Source organism: Mauremys reevesii, linkage group 23, assembly GCF_016161935.1.
Source record: "Mauremys reevesii isolate NIE-2019 linkage group 23, ASM1616193v1, whole genome shotgun sequence".
In the NCBI taxonomy this organism is placed as follows: Eukaryota; Metazoa; Chordata; order Testudines; family Geoemydidae; genus Mauremys; species Mauremys reevesii.
The window spans coordinates 13,353,463-13,380,086 of record NC_052645.1 but is presented as its reverse complement, the minus strand read 5'-3'; the positions used below and the strand labels follow the sequence as shown (position 1 = coordinate 13,380,086).

Genomic DNA, 26,624 nt, shown 5'->3' with positions numbered 1-26,624 from the left:
TGGCCTTTGTTAAACCATCTGAGCCCTGCGCAGAGCTGCTGTGCTGCCAGACTGCAGAAGCACTAGCTCCAAATACCTAATTCCTCAGGCACCCCGTAGTTATTTGTGCACTGCTGCGAGCAGATGGAAGAGTTACAGATAAAGCCATACACAGCTCAGAAGCTTATTTCCTTTCCCCACCCACCTGCATAGGCAACAGCAAAAAGAAGCCAGCCATTGCTAAGGGCTGTTCCAGCATTCCTGGCACACCCAGATCGCAGGGAGAAGGAAATGGGTGCTTTGGACGGACTACGCATGCAGAAGAAGATAATCCTCCCCTCCACTTCTCTCCCACCGCCCCTGGATGCTTAAATAATGAATCTGGCCTTGGAAAGGGGGTGACATTGGCAGCACTCTGCTCTGCCACACATTGGGAGAGCAGGCTGTTAACACTGATCAGAGCTGGCAGTGCCTGCTCTCGCCTTGGTCCCAGAGGGGGAATTAAGGGAAAGAACATGACGTCAGCTGTGGAGAGGACCGACATCCCACTTGTCCAAGGCAGCCAGAAGCAGCTTCCTGGTGCTGCTAACACCACCTTGAAGGAGAAAATTAAATGGGTCTTTGGAGACCAGGGCTCCTGTGAAGCAGCATCCCAGCCAGCTGCGCTTTAGCACTGAACTCCATGGAAAGAGAGACATACACACATCAAATGCTTTGGACAAGGCCAGGGTTGCAAGGCACAGGCAGACCCAAGAGACCCTCACAGCTGCCTCAGCGAGCAGTTCCTCCTCAGGAAGTCACTGCTAATGGAAAGGAGAACTTTGAAATGCAAAGCACCGGTGCACAATTAACCTTGTCGCTATGTCCTTTACTGCTTCGGTACTGGTTGCAGGGAGGCTGAACTGAACCCGCAGCATGGGGGGCAACTGGTGAGAGATCATTTTGATTGCACTGCTTAGCAAAAATAAAAAAAATTGGTGGCAGTTTTCCTGGAAGGCAGGTGCACTTCCTTCCAATTTCAATCGCGTCTGTGTAGCCTCTGCTGCAGTGTTGCATGACGCAACCAGGACTAGCCCTAGACTGACGATCCAGCTGCCCAGAACTGCCCATTCCACACATGGCAAATCATGTCGTCTCCTCCCACATACACAGGGTCTAATCCAGCTTGCAAGACTCCTATCCTTGTAGCCAGGCTGTCCCAGTTCAGGAATGACACAGCCTTCCAGGTAACATATACAGCAACTACAAAGAGGGTAGATGATGGGATCCATAGGGAGGAGAATCTGGTATAAGGAGCTTTCCACTGATCAGGGCTGTACACATTTTTTGGAACTGATTGGGGAGACTGCTGCTATCAGTGAGTTTGCAGGTCAGCAGCCTTTAGAAAATGAAAAGCTAACTCGGAATGGATTAGAAACTGCAAGAATATGAAATTTTTGTATGTCAGGCTCTCCTTGAGAACAGGAGCACCACATTAACTCTGGCCTTGGTTGCTAATGACAAACCAGAGGCACACTGAGATTCCACTTCTAGGACAAGCTGGCATAGCTAAGATTGCACCTTTTATGTCCAAGATGGACTTTTCCGATAGCCAGTGAACTTCTAAGGTGCCTAGCAGGCTTGGCACGTAGGGGCCAATCGTAAACAACCCTTCCTTCTTTCTCCCAACCCTTTGAGTGTCTCACAAGCAGCTCTGCAGTAGCTGTGCCGGAAGCTCATTCTGGAGCTGGAAGGAATAACCCACAAATTAGTCTAACAAGCATTTGCAGCAGGGACTGTATCAGCCGCAAAGCATGGAAAAGGCACTACGCTGCAGCATGTGCATGTAAACACAGAAGTCGATGGGAAATCTACATACTAGCAATTCAGGCCTGGAGTCTGTGGTAGAAGTGGGACAGTGTTTGAGACACAGGCTTTTTTTTGCTCCCATGCAATCTGCAACAAACATATTCATGCAATAGGCTTACTCAGCAAGTCGTTTGCAAGACAGTCCATGAGGGAGCATCCCAAACCCAATGAGGCGAGGCTGCAAGTCCTCCATCCGTGCTAGCTGAGTTGTGCACCACAGAGTTTATTTTAAGTGGGCCTTTTCAGCAGCATTTTTAAAAAAAGCAAACCCTGTGTAACTCAGCTCTTGCAAGAAATGCCACCGATTCCTCTATGTCTGTGCAGAGGTTTGCCTGACTCCCTGGATGCCATTTCCCTTCCTGACACTTACGCAGCATGGCAAGCACTAGGTTGGCTGCAGAGATGGCACTTTTCCACCCCAGAGGTGGCTGCATTTCAGTGGAGGAGGAAGAGATTTCTGCACGTATAGTGTTTGCAAAGGGCTCTGGAATCTGTACACTCTTGTGATGGTAAACCCAGAGACAGGTTTAATGCTCTTATTGGCACAGCTCTCACAGTTGGCTCCAGACTCAGAGCTCCAGCACTGCTGGGCTCCTCAGGTTACAATACAATGGCCTTAAAGGGACACATCGCAGGACACTTTGGCTATACAGACCTGAGGCGTTAACGTGGCATCACTCATACTCCTGTTCTGATACTCCTGTTCTATTCCGGGGCTGGGGAACTTCTAGGTAAAGATAAACAAGTCACGGCAGCTGAGTATTGGTGGCAATTGTAGTCACAGTTTTGTTTTGCCAGTTTGTTGGTAACTCCCAAGTCCTCTCAAACAGTCACAATAAGAGCTTCTCAAAACCGGTCTCTCATGGGACCGCCATCCTCAAGGCCATAACGGAAGGGTCGGATCTTTACCCTCTATCACCCAGAGGCATCATTCCCAACCTCTCCAAAGTGACATGAACACAGGTATTGATTGGATAGAAAGGTTTTATCAAGATTTTTCTTAAAGTTTACATTTTTAAAAAAGGAAGATTTTTACAGGTACATTACAAAAATTGCAGATAAGGATCTTCATCGGGGGAGGGGGGGGGGAGAGACCAAGCAGACTATAAAGAAGCAGTATGAAAGCTTGGCTAAACAGCACCTGACAGAGGAAAATAGAAAATAGGCACTACTAGGAAAAACAGAGGCGGCCAGATTCTGGATTCAGATACATCGGTGTAAAGGCAGAACTACTCCACTGAAGCCAGCGGTGTTACTCCTGATTTACACTGGCATAACAAACCAGAATCCGGCTGTCAATGTTCACTCTGTGGGGTAAAACAAGTTGTTAACCTCGATGCCAAAGACGTACAGTGTTTTGCTGGTGAGACTTTAACAGGGTTTCGTTTTTGATACTTCTCTGCGTTCCTTTGGTCTGAAAGGGAGTAATCCCCACTGCTCACAACCCAGAGAATCCTTTCCCACACCCCTTTTCCTTTCACACCATAAGACTCATTTGGCTCCTTATAAGACATGGTGCATCTCTTCCCCACCAACACAACCTTTGCACAGAGTAGACCCCCAGGTTACAAATGGAATAATTACTCTTATAAATATATTTATATCATATAGGAAATAAGGCACTTCCGAAGCATTATGGCTTTTCTAGTTCTACATCATTCTAGACAGGAAAAAAATTGGTTAGTTTCTAAAATGAATCAAAAGGAATAACGTTAATACAGTAATAAAATCTGATCCACATCCCACTTCAAGGCTTTGTAAAAGAACAAGAGAGACACAGAAAACTTGACCCAGGGCAACTATGAGATGGGCTTGACCCATCCAGGACAGGTACTTTTAAAGCAGGCATGTTTAAGAAGTCCATGGACTGCAATTCTCTCTCGCACGAAGTTATACTTCACACGCAGTTCCTTGGCCATTTGGGACTTCCTAGAGCCTCTTCCCCGGATCTGGTCTGCTGCACTGTGACTGATAAGGAGAGGAGAACCAATGAAGGTCACTGACTGCAGATGAGCCCCCAGGCTGAGCCCTGGAAACCTGTAGTAGGCATACTCTGTGTGCATGGGGGGTGGGGGAGGAGGAAGAGAGGGGAGAATGCTGAGAGAAGCAGCCAGGCACTACAGCTGAGAAGAGAGAGAGAGAATACTTAACCAGGCTCAGAAAGGAAAGACAACCCGACCTGTCCAAACATGCTCTGTGAAGTGACAGCGCGAGTAAGCAGATCCAATGGCAAATGACTCCCACTATAAGCACTGGCTAGATGGCTGCACTGGATTTGCATAACCCGTAACCTGGGTTAGACTGGACAGAAATACAAAGGCGTGCCTGAACACCTATTAAAAAAACAAAAAAGCAGCCTCTTATTCTCATCCCCAGATTTGTTAAACGCTGGAAGCTCCCTCCACTGTGCTGTCTGGAATGTACCTACGGTCACACTAAATAGGCTAAGAACACGTTAAACCAACAAAGTGGCCAGGTGTCCAGCCAAGCACGTGCCCCTTGCATGAATGGGTCACAGCCCTACAGTTAGAGCCATTTGGGTACAACCATCTTGCAGAGAGGTTGTTCTTGGCGCCTATTTTCTTCCCCGCCTCCTATTCCCCCCAGGTTGAGAACCGATGTTTCAGATCCACTCCTAAGGACCCCAATGACTTTAAAAGCAGAACTGTTTTTAAACTAGACTTGAATAAAGAATTTTTTTTTCCTTCTATTGATGGAATGGCTGATCAGCATAAGTGGGCATTGCTTCTTTATGGCCACCCAGTACAAAGGGACAGGCTTTATTGCATAGATGTTAAGAACACTGGGCAGAGCCACGAGACTGGTCACAGAACCATCTGGCACCAACCCTATTTCTCCACAATCCAACTGGTGGCTTGCACACAGATGGATTATCCATTTAAGGTCACAAGGGATATCGCACCTTTCAAAGCTTTGAATGAAAGGAGTACTAGCTTCCTCCTCATGAAATGGAGCCAGGTGGAGCCAAAGCAATTTTAAAACAAGCCAAGTTTGGCATTTTTGTGTTCCTAATTTCCAGTGCCCTGTAGTACATTATGGCTTATCGGCGCTGGAGGATTGGAACTAACATTGCTCACATGTTCTTGTCCCATCAGAAAGCAGTGTCAGTTTCACTGCCTATGGGCTTGTCTTTCACTATGGGGGTAAAATCAATCTAAGTTACGCTACTCCAGCTATGTGAATAACGAAGCTTAGGTCAACATAGCTTAGGTCAACTTACCCTGGTGTCTTCACTGTGCTGCAGCGACAGGAGACACTCTCCGGTCGACTTCCCTTCCTCTTCTCGGAGACCTGGAGTACCAGGGTCAACTGCAGAGTGCTCTGCCGTCAATTTAGCATCTTTATGGTCTTCACTAGACCCGCTAAATCCACCCCTGCTGCATCGACTGCTGCAGCATCAATCTCCCCATAACGAAGACCAGCCCTATGCCCTCTTAGGAGTCTACCTTACATACTTGGCTTGCTGCCAAATATAGCAGTGCAGAGGTTTAATAAATTAACTTCACTGGTGCTTTACAGTCAGACTGGAACATGACAACACCTGCACCCAAAAACGTGGTCCCCTAACCTCTAGAGAAACCGAAGATCTCGGCCACTTCATTTAGTCTCTTTCAAATGTTAGCAAAGGGAAAGGTATTCAAGAAAATAGCAAGAATCCAGAAAAGTGAGAATTTAAACACTAAAAAAACCAAATAAACCCAAGAGGTTTTTTTTTTTTTTTCTGGCAATATGGCAACCTCTGACTGTATCTGGTGTCCCATGTATTGGTGACATCTTTGTTTAGATATACAAAAGCAGTAATAAGGCAAGTCATAGAGGGAAGGGAAGGAGAGGCACATGTTGGCAAAATACTTTAGAAAAGTAAAGGCAGAGCTGCATTGTCCCTCCCCCCCAGTTGGAATCACATGGGCTGTGATCTCTGTGAAAAACTTAGGAGTTGCTCTTTGATGTCACACTGACTGAGACTTGGACAGTCAAGCCCAGATAAGATATTAAACAAGCACCTGCTACACAGAGGTCTTTGTTATCTATCTGGTTGGAGGTGCTTGCACTCAACTTAAAAAGGTAATAAAAACAATGAAACCTAAGTTAGCTAATCTAAAATCCCCATTTCCACCCCTACCTGTAATGCATCTCCTGGGAGCAGATCAGGAATTTGTAAATTTAGTCTGCTAAAGGAGATAATACAATCTTTTCTGAGAATTAACTACTGGACTGTGGATGTGAAGTAGTGGAAAACCACTAATATGGGCTAGATATAATGTTACCGATGGCTGACTCAGTCCACAGAGAGACCCTGCAACATGTAACCCTCTCCCCCAGGATAGGAGACAGCAGCATAGGCTAAATACTGGCATTTTCTGCTGCTCAATTCCCTGCATAAAGTGCACCATCAACCTCAATGAAAAGCACCTGAATTCAAACTGACCAAAGTGCTGCCCTGAATAGGCCAAATGAGACACTGATGCTTCACCTCCTTGCCCTGGCTGGTAAGTTAATTGTAGAGACACTGAACGCCAAATGGGCCTATTTGGTGCTCAGAGCTCGCCTCTTCCCACCCAATACCGCTGGTTACATCTCCTGCTCTAGAGACACTGCTGAGCTCACTAGGTAACAGATGAAAACCTTCCCAGCACAGCAGAACCTAGCAAGCCCCAGCTGTCACTGCTTAGTTCCCTCAGCACACTAGTAGCAGCAGGGAAACGTCCTGACCTGGTAATGCCCCTGCACCCCCCGGAGTGGGCAGCCAGCCAGGTTAGCCTTTTGCTAAGGTGGTGTCTCTTAGTTCAGCCTCCTTCAGCAGTGGTGGAGGCACAAACCAGGCTATTGGAGGGGGTAGAGGCAGCTTTTAAAGAAAACCTAACCCCCAGGTTTCCATGTAGTGCACCCTGCCGCCCCACAGCTTGAGAGAGCTTTTTAGGCAGGTTAGTTTTGAAATGCTGGAAAAATGATGCTTCCATCACCAAAAAAAATGGATTGTTCCAAGGGTTATTTAATAATGGGATGTAGCCTAGAAGAGACATTTTAAGCCAATTTTCTAGCACTACTCCCAATATTAACTGGAGAGGAAGAGAGAGTTATGTCCACTATATCCTATATGCTGCTGCAATGAGAAAACCGGCTGAAAATGCCCTTCTGAAGAGCCCTATGGCTGCAATAGGGTCACCGATTTTTAACTTAAAAAAAAAAAAAAACACATCCCAAAGGATCTTTAACCGTGCTTTGTTCTGTGGCATTGCAAATCTGGTGGTTTAAGTTTCCTTTAATGAGCAAGCACCACTCCCCCTCCTGCTGGAAAACAACATTGCAACCCACAGCATCTTGCAGGAGACCTTTTGGAAAGGCGAGTGCAAGTCTTGCCAAAGCCAATGGTGATTTGCTGAACCCCCTTGGTACATCTTCGGTTACTGGAGGAGACAGGAAAAGCTAAAAGGCTTTGGCAACCTAGGAAGTACTTGGCTCTTTAAGAAAGGGGTCAGGCTAGTGAGGAGTCTGGGGAGCAGGACCACGGTTAATCAGACCAGTCGTCGCCAAACTCCGAAGAATCATCCTCAGAGTCGCTGTATTCCACAGCGATGCGGCGAGAAAGGATCGTTGCCACGTCATTGCCCCCAACGTCCCGCTTCTCCTGTTCCCGCTGTTCCTCCACCTTGCGGAGCTGGAAGCCTGGCAAGGGGAAGAAGGCAGAGAGGTGGTCACTCAACGGCTGGAGATTTCATGGGGTCTACAGAGAACTGTTGCTCCAATGCTGTGCTCTGAATAGCCCTGGATTGCACTGGGCCAGCCTGGCACGACGACTGCACAGAAGGGGGCATACAGGTCAAACCACTGACCCAGCCTGGATAGGTTTGGAGCACGGGTGACTGGAGGAAGCCGGAGGAGCTGGCTTCCCACACTCCGCCCAAGCGCTGTGTGTTGCTGCTCTAAAGGCAGTTTGACTGCAGCTTGGGAGCTGCATTGATTCTTGTGGGGCACCCTCATTGGGGTGAAACGGGGTGCTGAGACTTTCTTTGGGTTAGATCATCCACAGGAGGGGTGTGTCACAAGGAGCAAGGCAGCAGCAGTGCTGCCCATGGGATGGATCCCGGGCTCCCGCGCCCTGGAACCTCCCTCAGAAGAGGCAATAGCTAGGCTTATGGGAAAGAGGATACATAAAAATCCCAGCCAGGGCTTACCTTGACGGATAGCTGACAGCAAGTCACTTCTGGCATCAGTAACAGGAGGCAAGGAAGATTTTGGCTTGGAGGCCGAGGAGTCTGGAGGCAGAAGTGGAGCTGGTGCACCATCCATGCCACTGGAAGGCACAGGTGGGGGACCAGGAGGAGGAGGAGGGGGAGGAGGGGGAGGAGCACCATCTACTGGCTGAGGTGATGGCGGTGGAGGCACAGCGAAGTATTCTGCTGCTGGAGGTGATGGAGGAGGAGGGGCAGAAAAGTCGGGGTGAGGAGGGAAGGAGGATGGAGATGGTGGCGACGGCATCCCTGAATTTGGAAATCCTATAGGAGGAGGTGGCGGGGGAATTCCTGACATTGGTGGTGGTGGGGGAGGAGCAGGAGGCGGAGCAAAGCCTGGCCTGGCACTGGATGGGGATCCAATCGGAGGAGCTGGTGGAGGATGGCTTGGACTGACCAGGCTGGATCTTTTTTGTCCTCCAGAACCAGAACCTCTTTGGTTGTCTACTGGGTAGCTGTTGCAGGAGAAAAGAGTAATATTGGGGGTGGGGGCAGAGAGAGAAAGAACGCCATTAGCTTTGAGTCAGATTAGAGAGGATTTTGTCCAGCTATCCCCTCCAACTCCCAGTTTTTACTGAAGTTCTCCAGGGTCCTAGTGCTGACTATCCTGCTGCATTACCCTTGGCTAGGAGAACAGAACTGACAGCTGACAATGCAGCTGAGAGAAATGCCATCAGACATCCCATCAGCCAGCACAGTAACAGTACACTGTACGAGCCAACCACCAAATCTCTCTCTGCCAGAGGCCAGACTGCCCTCTCAGCTCAGAACCTTCTAGAGCAACGCCAGTCATTCTGTATCCATTCAGCTGCTAAGCAGGGATGTCTATCGAGCTAACCTTTAGTTCTTGTTTTCTGTGCTATGCAAGTTCATATGCTATTAACACATACTGGTATAGACCCATTCACTGGTTCTTTACTGGAGCACTGGTGATGATTTGTCACCTCTTGTCTAGGGGAAAAAAGGGTAATGGGATCCAATACACACTGAAGGGAAATATGGATTCATAAATGACTGAATAAACTTTCCATTGGCAGGAAACAATGGTGCCAAGAAAATGCTGTGTTACTAGCTTACATATTGGTAAAAAGAAGCTTACATTGAATGCTAGCAAACAGAATGCTTTCACCTCAAAACCTAGCAGATGTAACATGCACCCTATGGTGTTCATCTGATACATCATAGAGACTATTGGTCATTTTATAATGAAGGGCCGATTTACCTCCACCCTTTTTCTCAAATTAGAGATTCAGGGGGCAGCCAGGCCTTTAAGTAACTGCATAAACCAGGACAAGTTTTAACTGAAGCACCCATCTCCACTGTCACCTAGAGAGCTGCTGCAGGATGGAGTGCCTGTCTCAGGCTGACAGATTGTATTGGAAACTCAGACTCACAAGCTAGGTTGCCTTTTGATATGGTTTAATCAAGCTAGTAGTATAGCATTTGTCAGTCACCTATTCCCTCTATATATTTACTTTTGCCGTACTTTTCTGGTTCCTCTATTTAAAAGATACTCTAGTTTAGACCTTTGTGACTTGAGCCAATATCAGACCATTCGGGAACTGGTGTGTAATGGACCTGATCCTGCAGAACATTGATGTCTCTGGGATACGAGGATCTAGACCGTGTATGAGACGATAGGACCCCAAAAACTTGAACTCTGAGGTCTCAGAGCACCTACACCTTGCACTTGCAAAGATCAGAGGGGAAAGTGGTGATAGCGTAAGAACCCAGTAACAGGGACTGTTTCTGTGCAGAGTGCTGTTGGGGATGCAGGACCACATGCTCTCAAGCATTTGTATTTGAAGAGGGAGAAAGATCAATTGGGCATCCAAAACTGGGCCAAGACTGTCTAATGGAACCCTGATTCTACGAGGAGGGGTGCTTCAGCATAGTAAGTGTACATATGGCAGAGTAAGAAAAGTGGGATAATGCTCTCCTGTTATACAGGGTATTATGGGAAGTTTGGGGCTTTAACATAATTAATTTTAAGAGAGCTGGACAAATTTAAGAGTGTGATTGTATGATGGGGTTGCTTGTGATAGTAAGGGGCAGGGTTTAACAGCCCTGGAGCTCGCTTCCAGTTTATGTCTTACGTTCCTAAAAGCTCATGGTTCAGGGTTTCAGCCAGTCACCTGCAGTGTTCAGGAAGGGATTCCCCTCCCCTTCCAAAACATGTTCTGGGGTGTTTTTTAATCTCCTTCCTCTGAAGCATCAGGTACGGCCATGGCTAGAGATGAGTTGTTGGACAGGAAAGGCCAGGGTTCTGAGGTGGCAGTGAGCGTTCTCGCTCTAAGGTATTTGGCTGGCTGGTTCTTACTCACATGCTCAGGGTCTAACTGATCACCATATGTGGGACTGGGAAGGAATTTTCCCTCAGGTCAAATTGGTAGTGACCTTCGGGGGAGGTTTGCCTTCATCTGCAGCAACCCACACACACACGCTGCCAGGATCATTTGGTATAGCTCACTTAATCAATTCCCTGCTGTTGGGGGGTGGGGGCCCTTGGGCACTGGTGCATCTTGGTCCTTCCTATTCTCTGCCTGTGGCATGTAAGAGTGTTGTCTCCTGTGAGCTGTAATACTTGGATTTAGTTTTGGTTATTGGGTTGTGTGTGTGAGTGCTGGATGGTGTTAGTGGCCTGCATTGTACACAAGGTAAGACTAGATGATCTGGTGGTCCCTTCCAGCCTTAAACTCTATACTGATGGGTGTTCTCTCACTATGACTACGTTAACGGAATCTAAACATTAAGGAGGGGTCACAAGCTTTGTACACTTTACTGACAGACAGGTTCACTCGGGTCTCAATACAGCATTTATGTTCGCACTAGACCAGCGAACTCCATTGCTTTGTACCACCTACTATTTCTCTGTGGCTGAATGGTTCCTGGAGGATTACCTAAAATCCAAGGGTGGTGGAGGCAGGCTGTCCTCTGGGTAGGATGGAGATGGTGGTGAGATAGAATCTGACTGCGGTGGTGGTGGATAGTAGTTCATTTCCATGCTCTCGTCTGAGCCAATGCTGCCATTCTGATACACCACATTAGAGGGATAGCTAAAATTAAAAACAACAATGGAATAGTGATACCCAATTTCCTCCTCACCTCCAAAAAGAGCACTTCCAGCACGGAGTGCCAGGGAAACAAAAACAGGAATACAGCCATGCAGGCTGCTCTATCACAAATAGCCTAGTTATTAGACTCACGCTGAAATGCCTCACTCCAAAATTCAGACTGTAAGCTCTTCTAGCAGGAACGTCTCATATTCTGTTAAAAGCCCAGCATAATGGACCCCTAGTCACAATTTGCGCCTCTATACGCTAGAGTAATACAAACCATTAATTTTAAAAGGGACACCATGTGGCTCCAAATCATGATTTGTACATAAAATGTTTCCTGATCTATGTTTCTTGAAGCATTTTAGATTACTAGAAACTGTTTAGATTTTTAGACATTTAAAATTCACTTTCACTCATTACGGCTGTTTATTCTCTGTCTCTCTCAGTCCGGACAATGGAAGTTGACTAGTTATTCTCACTTTGGTTTATTGCTAGTATCTAGACAAGTTTATTTTCAGGTTTTTACGGGTCAGCACAGTAATTCAGTGCGTGGGTTGCCAACACTGCAAGAAAATATTTGTGTTTTTTTAAAACAAAACAAATATTTCTGTTAGTTTTAGGGTTGGTAAAAGCTTGCTCTTAAAGCTGGATTATGGGCAAAAAACAGACTTGTCAAGTCTCATTTACATCGCATACTCTCCATGGCAGCATAAAAGTCCTAATGTAACCATGTGCTCATTAGGGCAAAGGCTATCACCTCCTGCATGTCTGGAAAGCACCTAGCACGTTGTGGATGCAGTCATAAGCGAAGTTCAAAGTATTCAAAGCTGAAACATGCAGTGTTTTGTTTGGGCCATCCCCAAGTTTGACAGTAGAGTAAGATCACCCAAAGCAGTGAAACAAAAACAAACACTGTTCAATCATCATATCAGAATCTACAGCGAACTAAAATTCATGTGAGAATTTGTAGGGGAAATAGTGAAAGCAAGGAAAAGCTGCTGTCCTGCAGTCAGATTCCTCCTGCCTGGTCTCAAGTCAACTGACTTGGCTATTAAAAGAAAAGCAGGTTTTACTTTTAAATATAAAATGTGTGATTAAAAAATAAAGATTTTCTTAAGTGAAAAGAGCCACAAATGGCAAGAGAAGAGCATACTGGGAAGTGCATTTTGGGAATTCAGTTTGCTTCCCGCCAGACAGGTGTCAAAAGATAAATTAAATCCTGAATAGGAAGCACTGAAGAGAGATCTGTAGCTGAAAAAACTTGGATTGGAGGAGAAAAATCCTAAATTTTGAAACACGAAGCGTGGCTTATGAAAAAGCAGTAATAGAAACGGTGCCCCGCCACCAAAGGTTAAGAGAGCCCTTGTGTGAAAAGAAATAGACACATAAAGCAACATTGGGAACATCTGCCTGCCCTACTCACCGGCTTTTCTCACCACGAGAGGCTACTATATTAATTCAGCCCATAACTACAAGGAGACAAAGGCTACTAAAATTATGTCACTAACGCCTTGAGTGCTGCTGTGAAAACTTGGGAGAGAAGGGTCAGCATCACCCTACCTGCTGATTTCTCGTGGTGGGGAACACCCCTCTCTGCAGATAGCAGCCAACCCTCCCTGAACCCCAGGAAAGCCTGGTGCCTATGAAGCATTCTCAGAAGAGCTTCTGTGGGTTTGGAAGCACGCCACGGAGTCTGCACTCCTTCCATACCATATCCCCGTGCTCAAATGCCCTGCTTCTGGCCCTTGCTCATACTGTTCTGGGCCAGACAAACTGGTGACCCAGCTGCAAAGGGATGAGTGATGATGGGGTAAAGGGACTAAGTCCATGACATTTCTGCATCTGTGCGATAGGGGAGCCAAGAGCAGAAGTAGATTTGCTTCCGAGACCACTTGCGCCACCTTGTTTAAACTGTTTAGATTCTTGATTTATTTTGCAAGTTTTAAATCAACAGACAGATTTACTTTAGGGAATCTGATTAGCGGTGATTTCGATCCACACTGCACTGGAGAAACTGCAGAGCAGGGTGAATTGCATTACCACCAACAATGCCAGACTGCTTCCCCTTCATGGAGAGCTGAATAAATAGCCAGATTCACTTACCCAGCAGGTCCTTGTCTGTCTTTTAACTCAACAAACTCCTGTCCCATTTTCAATTTCTCCCACTCCTCTTTTCGGGTTTTGATTTTCCGCGGATTCACATTCCCTCGGTTGGGATTATCCTTCTTCTCTTTCTAGAGAAGAAAAGGAAAGAAAGACCCATTAGAACTTCAAACTTGTTTGGAATTAGTCTGTCCTTATTTCAGCTCACTGGGAGGGGAGGAGTAGAGATAAGGTGAACTAACATTTAAAGAGATTAAAAAATCCTGGGATTCTTTGAGGCTGCAATAGAGTGAATTTAGTACTGGTGCACTAACTATTCATCTAGACAAGCCCTCAGACTGAGATACTAACGGCCTCTCTCTACAGAACAGCTACTGCACAGGTAGTAGCACAGGTATGAACTCCTTCCCCCCTGTGCTCCAATCAGTGTGCCTCAATTATGACCATGAAAGATCTTCTGGAGCGGAAGGCCAGACCAGTTTCCCAAGCCTAGGGCTTGCCTAAACGGCACATTACTGTGCACCAAGCCAAGGTGTGCATCTGTAGTAATGCCCCATGTGGAAAATGCTACAGGGCAATGAAAGTCCTGGAGTGCCACACTATCAACATGGGACATTACTGCGCAGCACGAGTCACACCCTGGCTTGCTGCACAGCAACTTACAATGTCGACAAGCCTCTATTGCGTCTTTGGTCTTTGTTTCCTTCCAAAAGGAAGCCATTTAATAGCAAGTGGTAAGTAGGGTTTTTGTTAGGCGGAAACCTGGCCACAACGAACTGGGCTAAAACCAACCCCATTCCAAAGATTCCAATAGGCCAAAACTCTCTTATACTCTGACTGGAAGGTCATGATCTACTTTGAGATTTGATGTTACAATCATTTAAAATGTAAGTCAGATTTCCCCAAACTAAACCTTGCAGGTATAGTAAATGAATCTTTTTATAATGCAATTTGCCTTGTAATTCACTAATGTTAAAAGGACACTCAAGTGCAGCAATTGGGCCAGTGTGGTGGTGGGGTTTTTTGTTTTTGTAGTTTACATGGCTTAAACACTTCCATATGTTAAAGTGTAACTGGATTTTTAAACTTAATCCCTTGTTTCCTTCAAAGCGACTGGTGATGATCTTCCGGTTACATCAAAGCGTACCAAAGGTGCTTTAATACTGAGCAGAGATGCCTGCAAGATACTGCAAGAGCACTGAAGAGGGTCTACGGTTGCCCTTGTCACCCAAAACACAGCATTTACTGTGCTAATGCATCGAGCGCCAGGAAACAGATGGTACAAAGCTACAAAATGAACTAGTGTCACCATTCGAACTGCGTGAAATTCAGAAGAACAGATTTTTAAAATCTCTCTGTTTTAACAAGCAAGGATAATAGTAACAGGCAACAAGGATTTTTTTTTTTAAAGTATAATTTTAAACTGGACCATATCCCCTCTAAAGAACCCAAGTGAAAGTGACAACTTGGATTTTGAAGAGAAACTGTCTCCTGTGAGTCTCTGGCTTTTCCTCCTACCTTGTCTTATCTACAGTTTCTTTGCTAGCATGTAGCAGCGATGCCCCATCCCCTCACCCTGTGCTTCCGCTTTTCTTTCATGATATCCTTGGTGTCCTGGAGCATTTTCTCTTTCCAAAGGTCAAAGAAGTATGAAGGGTCTGTGTAGAATTTGAGTGCCTCTTTGCCATCATCCCTGGAATAGAAACACACACAAGGAGCCAGTCAGATGCTTGTCTGATGCCCAAAGATTTCAGACACCCACCAGGTGTCAATATCTATCGATCTGAAACAAGAGGCCAAACATTTTGTACTCTTTCTCCGTCCCCTTCCAATAGAGGCCTCTCTGCCCTTGAGGAGCCACCCACTCCACCTGCTCATTCAAAACCATCACCACACCTCACCTAATTTGAAGTCACCACCGCTTCTCAGCTGTGGCTGCATAGTTAAAGTGCTTGATTACAATTTTGAAGGTTGCGGGTTTCTGTCTCACTTGATCTCACGCTCAAAGGCCACCTCCAGTTCACCCAGCTACAAAATGGGTACCTGATGCATTGGGTTAGGGCAGTCAGATGTGATGCTGGCCACATCACTCCCTTGTGTACCACTGGCTATGACACTGATGTGCCCTAACTGCATCAGCCTGATGAGCCATGGCTCCGGGGAACTCTGACCACTCCTCTTGCAAAGCCTTGCACCACGATTCTCCTCTGGTTTGGTGATCTATAGTTTTGATTTCTGTATCTTAAGTATGGTGCAAGAACTCCACTGAGCAGCCACTCTAACAATTACAGAGGCAGCAGCAGATGTCTGTCCCCGCACCCTCTTCTCAAACACACCCTCTCTCTCGTTCCACACATGCCTCTTCCCATCCTTCCTCTCCCCATCTGTCTTTTCCAGATAGCCTGCTCCACAGTAACGTCAATGGATACAGGCTTGAGTGCCCGCACCTCCGAATGCTGAGCAGAGATCTTGTCAGCGATAATCCCCATCCTGCCCACCCCCACCCACCAGATCGGGCTCCTGCTACTTCCTCCAAGACATATTACACAATTATGTACTGGGGCTTTTCGGCAAGTTCCTTCCCTCCCCACCCACCCGTCTTTTCAGAAAAATATTCTCCACTTCAGGAACCCCAAGTCAGAGCAGCAGCATCCTTGAAACTCAGGAGTGTGCATTCACACGCACACCCTCCTACTTTGCAGTGCCGCTGCATCTCACAGAAGACAGCTGCCTCCAGCTATCTGTAATTACTTTTCACCTGTTCAAAAGACATTTACGGATGTGGGCTAAAAAATATTCATACTCCGACCCCCTGCTCTACAACTATCGACAGCAGTGACACTCAGAGCTCAGTGGTTCAGGAGCTACCCAAAAGAGCCACAGTTGTGTGAATTAATAGTTTCATTTACTATAGTGCTACATATTCATATTTAAACAGCATGATGAGGAAATAGTTAGTTGTTTTTATATATAGTATTCTCACAGCAAAATGACTGACCACGTATTATTATTTTATCAACTACAGTTGGTTAACAACATAGTAAAAGCATCCTGATTGGTTAATAATTAAATCTCACAGTGTTCCAATATCATGTGCTGGAAAAAGCCGTAGGAAACAACTTGAAGAGCCAACTGTGGCTCCCGAGCCTCAGTCCGAATATCACTGATCTACAGGATGACATAACATGGCTAGACCATTAAGGAGAAGGGCTTTATGCTGGTTAAACAGCCAGGGTCTAAGCTGAGTTAGTCACCTGACCAGGAATAGACCAGATAATGCTCAAAATCGAAAGGAGTCTGCTGCACCCATTTGGGTCAATGCCACATGCAAATTTCTGTCCTGCAGTTTCCAAGAAGGCTCTTGGCAAGTGGCCATGAGATCACACAGAAAAGCATGAGAAAATACATCATATACAAAACACCTAGCAATGTTATGCAGTGCCATTCAAGACTTGTCTCCCTAAGGCACCATCACAAAAGCAATAACATAACTGTAATTTTTCAGCTACCTTCATTTGTGCAACCCCAGAAGCAAATCTACAAATAATCCAGCTAAAGAACAGAGAATGCCCGAGGGACTCTAATTAGGTTACTCCGTTCTCCTTAGGGACTAGTGCTTCTTGATTAAGTGATTTGTGACCCTGGCCATTGGGTGAGGACCTCTCTCAGTTAACTGTGGAGGAGACGTTCCGAACAAGGGAAAAAAGGAGCTAAAGAGATGCTACAGCATTACCTGTAAGGGGAGAGAATGTTGAGAGGTGGTGGAGTATTGCAGATGCCGTATGTTTCAAGGACAGGCACCGGGAGAGAGTCTCTGTCAAAGAGCTTCTGGTCCTGAGTGGTGGAGCTTTTGAAGGCCTTCCTTGTATTAATGCCTTGTAGGGACACTAAGAAGGAGGGAAGCGATGGAAAGAGAAAGTGAAGGACAGTTTGACCCAGGTGATTGAGACACACGGCCAAGTAGCCACATTTGATTTCAGTTACCATTCTAAGCATGCTCAGCACTTTCTATGACTGGGTTCCTTTTTCCCCACAATGCTCTTGAGAAGAGTAAAGAAACTCCAACCCTGTCTACACTGAGATCTGAAACCGTTTCAATATGGCTCTCAAGAAAAGTGCTAAGGTTGTTTCAAATTTCAGCGTAAACACAGTGTGAAAATCATGCTGCCAATCTATTTACTGGACATGGAGACTTGCTAGTGACCAACTCCAGCAGAAACAGACTTGTTTGGAACCACTCCACACGTCACTAGCAAAGTGTTTTTCAAGGCCTTAGGGGAAAGAGTCCCTGTTAGTGGAAGGGGAAACACAGCTTCAAACTCATTTCAAGGCCATGAGCTCTGCTGGTTTGATGGGGCTCTTTAGATGCTTGTTCTGCAAGTGCTGTGCTCCACTCCATTACCTTCTTCCTCTTTGGGATCCAGCTGAGTGACCTTGACTTGCAAGCGGTCGACCCTCTCGACTAGAGAGCTCACCCGAAAGGCAAAGGTGTTGGCCTGAGTAAACAGCTCTCCAAAAATGTCCTCTGCAAATTTACCTGGAATATTCAAGGGGCTGTATTACTCTTTGAGCTGTATTATACTTTCCACACCCAGCCCTTAATACTTGAGTTCTCCAGATCTCTCCCCCCCCCCGCCCCCCGCGCTGCTTCTTCCACATTAGCATCAGCAAGCTATTTATTAGCCTTTACAAAAGCAAGATTTGTTATTTTCAAGTTTGGCAGTGTTGATACCATCCAAGATATTAGCATAGAGGGTGAGTTGATGCACCACTCCAGCTAAATGACACTCTTCTAAGGGATCTTTAAACAACAATGAAACACAATTGAAGCATACTTCTTAAGTCTTGAATAAAGTAACGAACACGGGTCGACACCAGCCAAGTTGACAGCATGCTGTATTAGTCTACGTCTGATTGGCTTGCAGTCCCTTTAGGGTTACATGATGTTCTGTTTATCAACAACCAAACATAACTAGATTTTATAGCTGTATGGCACCTCAAAAGGCTCCCAAATTATACTGCCTTGCAGTAAGGCCTCCCCAAGGGTAACTGGCACCTATTTTAGAGTTCATTGTATTCTAGAACTATATGGTATATTCCAGTCTTGACCCTAAAGCCATAGCCACATTCATAGACAAGGGTACTGACTTGCGAGTTCCTTCAGATAGGGCAGCACCTGAAAGACTGATGCTTTCAAGATTATCTAGATCAAAAATATAAATAAATAGCGATTGCTACTTTCACTGGAGTTTCTTAAATGTGATGATCCCTCTGTAAAACCTCAGACTGCTCGGTGAACCACCAAGACAAATGATGTTACTATTAATTCTTTGCACTGCGGTAGCACCGATGAGCCTCCACTCATGGATCATTGTGCCGGGCATTGTAAAAACATAAAACGATTATCCTGCCCCGAAGAACTTGCAATCTAAGTGGATTCAGACAGGTGGGGAGCGCAAGGAAACAATGAGACAATATTGGCCATAACAGGCAGCAGTCTCACTATACCAGTCGCCTAACTATTCCTCCACCAGAATCTGCCCTTACGCTGTCTTGTGCAGAATCCTGCCTATCTAAACATTTATGGCCAAGACTGTCAAAAACAGAAACCTGAAGTTAAGCTTCTAATAAGTGGCCTGATTTTCAAGAGCACCAAGTAGCCAATAGCTCCCCTTGAAGTCAGTGGGGGCTGTCAAGTGCTGGGCACTTTTGAAAAATCCCAGTCAGACAGGAGCCTAAATAAAGATGTAACTTTAGAGTCTTTTTTTTTTTTTTTAAACCTTGGCTTTTAGCACAAGTCATATGGGTAAAATGGAAATTGCATTTCCAACAGCTGATTCCAGAAGGAAGGAGGGGAAAAAACATCTAAGTTAGGCTATCATTCAAGGGCAGCTGTCTCCATGACATCTACGAACATGAGTAAAGAGTCTGCACTTTGAAGCAATACCAAGCTCAAGCCCTTATCCCTGCAGTCATTTTATACCAGGGTGCTAAATCTCTGTGTCTGAGTCCTAGAACCTAGCCCCGTGGCTATGTTTTCTATGCAGGTTGCACACAGTGTGATTCTCCTCCCCTCTGCCTCCCTTGGTATATGGGGTTTTAATACAGGGACACTACCTTTGCCCTGCTGACACGTCTTGTCAGCTTCCCTGTGTTAACTCATCAGAAGATATTCATTCCCTCAGACACAGGAGTCAGACAGATCTCATTGTAACCAGCTTTCATGAAGCATCCTCTCTGTTCTACCTCCCCATAAGAGCAACTCACACATTTTACAAAGGATGCCACAATGAAAGGAGGGAGAAGGTTCATCTATAATGTAATTTGACAGACCTCACAGCAATAACCTCATACAACAAGGTTGTTATGTGTTTCCATTTCTGCATTTCACAAGGAAAAGACTACAGATGTTGGGAAAAGCTGAACAGTTGTTGAGCAGTACACTTTAAATATACAAACACGGTTATGTGCACTGGTCTGTGTGTTTGGGTGTATATTTATTCCTCTAATTGCATAACCGTGTCAACACATGGTTACTGTATAGGATCCAGCATATGCTTTTGTATTTCATGCACATTTTTGGATGGGGGCAGAGATTAGTTTTCAGGGATTTAGCTGCTTGATTGATTTTACTTCAAGAGCAAAAATTACAATCAAAATTATCTTTATCATGCACTGGCAGGAAGACAGACTGAATGATTTAATAGGTCTTTTCCATTTCTAGCTTCTCTGATTCCACAGAATTAACAGAAATGCACAGACTGCCTCTCCAAAGTGCTACCGGCTGTCATAGTAACAAAGGGCAAACTCACTGGAATATGAATGCTGCACAAGTTTTATGTTTGTGTCTTTGTAAAGAGGTTGTGGTATACTAGGCATGGCTGATTATTCACTTGACAGGTCTGCTGTCACTTACTGAACTCTCTTCAGATTACTACAGTATTCAGCACATGAAGAAATAGCATTATTCCCATTTTCAAAATAACGTACAGACAACTAGGAGAGGAGTTTGGTCATTTAATTTGGATCTCAACATTCTGCAGTAATTAGCCCAAAGACCATAGCACTTACAATTCTGTCTTCAACCTTGGGGATGCAAACAGGAGAAGATGCTCAATTTTATTTCCCTCCCTCCCCATTACCCTCAAATGCACAGTGATGCGCATGAGTGTCAATACGAACAATCTGTCTCACATGAGCTTCCCCAATAGCACTCCTGGTTGTGTCTGTGATTGGTCCTCCTCACACCCCAGAGCGAGGCTCCCTTGGTACCCTCCTGATAAAGGAACCAGGCTGGGATTTGGCTTCCAGCACTTCACTCTCTGTTCTGAGGGATAAGCAGAGGTGCTTTGAATATAGTGAAATGCACAAAGAAGGTCTAAGCCTGAGGGATATTGCTGGTGCTCTGCCACACTAACCCACAGCATGCCTTTTGGATCTGGATCAGCTTACTCGCTGTATTCGGGATTTAAAGAGCTTTACCGTCCTCATTTCATGCACACAGGATGGATTTTAAGAGAACCCTTATGCTATGTGACCATCTCAGGAATCACATCTAACTATGGAACCGAGAGGGGCAATTGACAATGGATGGGTAGACTGGTCTTATCCATTACTGCACATTGATATTTTTAGCAACAGACTTAATGCAAGGCTTGTTGGTATCAGATGAGAACCTGGAGGCAGCAAAGGGGTGTTAGTGACAGCAATGTGCTTTCACTACTGGAGAAACAGGAAAAATTGTGCCTGGAATCCTCTCACCCATGTTCACACTGCACAAGAGAAAGGGTCTATCTTGTGAAGGAAACAGAGATACATTGTTTAATTTCACTCTAGGACCTATAAGTATGAATCCATTTATCAAAGCATTTGCAGGTCATTTCAAGGCCAATGAGCAAAGGGGGTTAATCTGAATCCAGAACATTTTAATGGAGAAAAAAGGGCAATTCTTACCATTTATTCTTGTTATAAAGCTTGGGCCCATGTTTTCACTTTGCCCCTCATAACGCTGTCTGCCAATTCACTGGAGAGCCGAACCACCAGTGGTAACCATTTGTGCCGCTGTACCAGCATGCAGCCTGCAAACTCCAATATCCCAGAGGCAATTTTTAGCCTGAATTGGGGACTTTCAGGCTTGCAATGCAATAAATGTAGCGGGGGCAAACAGGCCAGAATCTGTGTGTGCATTCTGATTACCTTTCCTTAAAAATTATCACTCGTAGATTTAAACACAGTTGAGCTACAATTAATAGTGCATGCAATTGCAGGTGCTTTCTCTGACAAGGTACTGGCCACTCTGCGAGCCTCCCATTTTACAGCCCTGAATTATGCTGCATCCTTCCATCTACAATTTTGCTGCAGCTCTTCCATTCCCCTCCTCTCCAATTTTCTTTTTGTTGAGGAGGAGGTGGGAGAAGGAGGACAGGAAATGAGCATTAGAGATTTCTTTGGGAAAATATTTTAGCATTACCCAGGGAAGGCAGATGGGGGAGAAATAGGAATACAAGAACAGAAAGGGAGCTAAATAAAGAGCACTAACGACTCCTGAGGGCAGCATGCAGGCTCGCAGTGGTACTCACTCAGGCTGCCCAGCTGTCGAATGACATTTGCCAGGGTGATGTTGGTCATGCATTCCAGCTCACTTCTAACGCTAGGCAACGTCTGACGGCACAGGTGCCTTGGCTCAATGTTCCTCGTTACTAACGGCATGGTGGACCTGCTTCAGGCAGTGTTCTGAAAGATGAAAAACAACCCAAAAAAGAAACAGGAAAGGATTACTCACCCACAAATTCCAGGCACACCAGAGCCCCGATGGTCATTTTCCTGCTCTGAAACAGCTTTATGTATAAGGCATCTTTTTCCCTCCACACCCTTATAAAACTGGTTCTTTGAAAATAAAGATCCTACTGTTCTACAGCTTGCAGTGGAGAAGACAACCTGTTGGCTCAGGTGTACAGGCAGCAAAGGAAAACTACCCATCTTAGCTGAGCAAGGGACTGTTTACATTACTGCTGTTCCTGCACCACCCTTCCCTCTGATGCATCTGCACTGAACAGTCTCATTCCTTCACCAAATATTGCAGAACATCTAACGACAGCTACTGTGAACCTTTCCATAGGAACATTTTAACATGTCCATTTTCTAACCATGAAGTTAGCACGTCTGTTATGTCTGACACACGGACATGTACACTCCAGCCCTCCTCACCAACAGCACAGACAGAGAGGGCTCACATGAGAACAGGAAGTTCTTGCAGCTGACCAGGAAACTTTCTGGTGACTGTTTCTCATCCTGCAGGCTGTGCCCTTCCCTTGAGGGAAATTCCCACGTGGTCTAGTTTCTACGGATCCATTGTTTTAGAGTTAATAGTTTATCACATTGGTAGCTTTATAAGGATTTGGGGGGGGGGGGTAGAGCCCAATGCTGAAAGACATCAAAATTGATTTTACTACACGCAGCGAGATGGAACTTCCAACCCCAACTTCCAGTTCTTCTAAAATTTACGGAACACAAAAGCTTCTGAAAGTTATTCTTCAGAAAATGGTTGCATGTGTGTCTGTTTCCTGCCCAGTACTTTATAACAGCAAAATCTCCACTGCTAACATGCCTAACTGTTGAAGAAACCAATTAATTCTCTTATACCACCTACCTGCAAAAGAGAAACAAAACTTCAACTCCTGAATAATGGAGCACAGCACAAGCAGTTCGATACATCTCCAAAATTTCTAACACGACAGCAAATATATCCCAACTTCTTGATTAATTTAAGAAGGAAAACAGTCTCTTGTAGGTCGGATGAGAAACAATGCTATAGAAACAGACGCCTCCCCTTGCGATGGACGAGCTGATCTGCTCAGGATGGGTGTAAAAATAAAACAGGAAGCTAACAGCTTGGGGAACATCGCTTCCTGTCACCCACAGCAACAAACCAAGAACCATAAAAAAAAAAAATCAAAAAAATCAGCTGTTTGCACTTGACTCTGAGCCACCCTTTGATAGTCCGGGCAGCTGGCAGCTTATCTTTGAGGTCCAGGAGTCCTTCCTGGATGCTTTTTTACCAGGATGTTAAAAAGAAGGAGTGGGTATTATCTCACCAATTACCTCACAAAACAGATTCTGAATTTCCAAATTTGGTTATGCAGAGGAGTTGAAGGTCTGGAGCACTGCAGGGTATGCCAGGTATAAGGATGCTATGTTACATTGCCACCAAACTCCATTATAAACCAGTCATTTAGTTCACTTGTCACTGTGAAACAGAAGGTTCCAAAAGACCAAAAAACCTAATTAAAGCCATGTTGATGAGCCAAATCTAAAAACCAAGAAAAGCAGGAAAATCTAACAGGGCTGAAATCTCTCCCTTGGACCTCACTGTGGCTGGGTAGTGTAAAGCAGTGGTTCTCAAAGCCGGTCTGCTGCTTTTTCAGGGAAAGCCCCCGGCGGGCTGGGCCAGTTTGTTCACCTGCCGCGTCCGCAGGTTCGGCCGATCGCGGCTCCCACTGGCCGCAGTTTGCCGCTCCAGGCCAATGGGGGCTGTGGAAAGCGGCGCAGGGCAAAGGATGTGCTGGCCGCCCTTCCCGCAGCCCCCATTGGCCTGGCGCGGCGAACCGTGGCCAGCGTAAGCCGCGATCAGCCGAACCTGCGGACGCAGCAGGTAAATAAACCGGCCCAGCCCGCCAGGGGCTTTCCCTGAACAAGCGGCGGACCGGCTTTGAGAACCACTGGTGTAAAGCCCATCAGACAGCTAAGGACAAAGTGAGCTAAGGAAGGACTTCCACCATTAATTCTAAATTCCCTGCATTTTATGGACTAAAGTCAAACCCTTCTAAATTCTTTTGTCATGTTAGGTTTTTGTGCTTTAGCTAAGCCAGTGTTTCCCTGCTTCTCCTGGCAGCACCCCATAACACCAGCCACACCCGCAGCTCACATATATGGGGCTGTAAGCTTAGGTAGTAGCTAACTTGCTCAGGCTTCTCCTGGTTCTCTGGCACTGACTCATACAAGCATATGTTGCTTGGCCCCACAGAACTATCTGTGGGCATCCCACCTGTGACACCGAGGTCTATATGGTTTTATAAAAATATGCTAATGAGCGAATATAACGTAACTGGAATATGCTTCATGCAGGTCTCTTGTAAGGTGTCATTACAAAGCTTATAATCTACTGAGTGTGATCATCCTATGTGTATAAATGTACCACTCTTGTATCTGAAACTAGAAATATGAACTATAACTCTGAGGGCCTATTGTAATTACGCAAAGTGTGGGCCATTAATGGTGGTCTGGAATCTTGATGACTCCCATTAGCCAGGACAATTGTCTGCAGATGGGTGTGTTTTACCAGTAAGTCTTCCTGTATAGGTGTGTGCTGGCAAGTGGGCAATGAAATCTTGTCATGTGAATTTATGTCATGTGATCATGTCACCTGAACTGGAAACCATCTTTAACCTGGTGTCTTTCCATTGAGGAGGAGGGGGTGGGAACCCGAGAAGGGAAAAAGGATTCCTGCCCTACGCAAAAGATATATTGAGGGGTGGAACGGAACAAAGGGGAGAGAGGAGAGGAGCCATCATGAGGAATCCCCTAGCTACCACCCGAGCTGGCACAAGAGCTGTACCAGGGGAAAGAATTGTGCCCAGGCCTGGAAGGGGTCCAGTCTGAGGAAAAAACTTACTGAGGCATCTCTGAGGGTGAGATTATCTGTCTTCAGTTTGATTAGACATAGATTTGCGCATTTTATTTTATTTTGCTTGGTGACTTACTTTGTTCTGTCTGTTACTACTTGGAACCACTTAAATCCGACTTTCTGTATTTAATAAAATCACTTTTTACTTATTAATTAACTCAGAGTATGTATTAATACCTGGGGGAGCAAACAACTGGGCATCTCTCTCCATCAGTTTACCCTGCATTTGGGTTTAGACCCCATTGGGAGTTGGGTGTTAAAGACAAGCACACTTCTGTGAGCGGTTTTCAGGTAAACCTGCAGCTTTGGGGCAAGTAATTCAGACCCTGGGTCTTTGTTGGAGCAGATGGGAGTGTCTGGCTCAGCAAGACAGGGTGCTGGAGTCCTGAGTTGGCAGGGAAAGCAGGGGGCAGAAGTAGTCTTGACACATCAGGTGGCAGCTCCCAGGGGGTTTCTGTGATCCAACCCATCACACCACCAACCTAGAGCAGGGAGTAACCTTCTGGGGAGTGGGGAAGCCATTGGAGAGAAAGAAAAAATTAAAAACATGGGAAAGATACTGAAAAGGAGACCAAAGAGGACAGGAAAGAAAATGAAAGCCCCCCACCCCACCCCCCAAATAGCTGAAATAATGATATTTATTATTTTAAAAATCCTATGACTGTGAAATTGACCAAAATGGACCTTGAATTTGGTAGGACTCTAGTTATGACACAGGAGGGACATGGGGGGGCGGGGGCACACTACTGCCAATCTAATGTGGGGGGGAGGGCACACTCCTCTTAGGAACCACTGGCTTAGAACTATGTTGGCTATGGCCCCCAGGAAATAAGGACGTGTCTACACGGTGTTGCTTACACTGCTTTGTTTGAAACTAAGGCAAACAGCAAACATCTGGCAAAAGTCACTGTTTACACTGGTGCAGTCCACCTATGCTGGAGGGCTGGGAAAAGGGAGAGGGTACAGCTGTCACTCACAGGCCCCAGGTGTCATGTTGGGGCACCCAAGGGTCAGAGCACAGGGGATGTGGCGGAGAGCCACCCAACTGCCCTCGCAGTAGCTGGAAGGTTCTGGGGAGGGAGGCAGTTAAAGAAGAATTCTCCTTCTCCCTTTCAGCAGGGACAGAGGATTCAGGGCTTCAGCTGTATCAGAAAATTACTAGCCAGAGACAAGGCAGACATGATACTTGGGGCTTCTGAGTAGGGTCCACTGACAGTAGCTTTTAGTAATGGCTGAGCCCTCTCCCTTTTCCCAGCAGCTGTTGGGGTGGGGTGGCTTCTCCACAGGCCACTGCATTTGGACATCAAGGCCCCCGACATCTTGTAAGATCAGTCTCTGGGTAGGAGGTTTATCCCTCCACTTATTACATATCTTGTAACATTTCCAAGCCCTATGAATAAGTGGATGGAAAGACGAGAATCATGCAACTGATTAGACACAAAGAACAGTGTCCTGAATTTGAAAGAGATTTTGGGGGACATATAAGCAGAGAGAGAAAAGATGAGGGGAAGGAGACAGAAAACAATGCTGAGAAAGGAAGAAAGAAACTAGACATTAGAGTAGTTCAGACAATGCAAGCGTGAACAGCAGCACGCACCTAAGTGACGCTCTGTAACATCCCCCTGTGAACGCTGTGGGCGTGAACTAAAAGGTGCCCAGTTTGCTTAACGTAGTCCTCTTTAACTCCCCACAGCTCCA

At 45.8% G+C, this 26,624-nt stretch overlaps 1 protein-coding gene across 3 annotated transcripts in view; it reads right to left on the bottom strand.

Annotated features, from left to right (window-relative positions):
* Window positions 1-2,793: 2,793 nt before the first annotated feature.
* WASF2 (WASP family member 2) overlaps window positions 2,794-26,624 on the bottom strand; it is a 40,691-nt gene continuing 16,860 nt past the window's right edge. For 2 of the 3 annotated variants that reach the window (XM_039511478.1, XM_039511479.1), the window contains exons 2-9: window positions 21,823-21,976; window positions 17,646-17,780; window positions 16,977-17,130; window positions 14,819-14,936; window positions 13,244-13,374; window positions 10,982-11,137; window positions 8,025-8,536; window positions 2,794-7,515 (exon numbers count right to left, since the gene is read on the bottom strand). In XM_039511478.1, coding sequence (XP_039367412.1) covers window positions 7,361-7,515; window positions 8,025-8,536; window positions 10,982-11,137; window positions 13,244-13,374; window positions 14,819-14,936; window positions 16,977-17,130; window positions 17,646-17,780; window positions 21,823-21,952 — 1,491 coding nt within the window. In that variant the 5' untranslated portion in view covers window positions 21,953-21,976 and the 3' untranslated portion in view covers window positions 2,794-7,360. Of the gene's footprint in view, window positions 7,516-8,024; window positions 8,537-10,981; window positions 11,138-13,243; window positions 13,375-14,818; window positions 14,937-16,976; window positions 17,131-17,645; window positions 17,781-21,822; window positions 21,977-22,892; window positions 22,913-26,624 lie in introns of those variants that run through there. The other variant, XM_039511480.1, reaches the window with a different exon arrangement.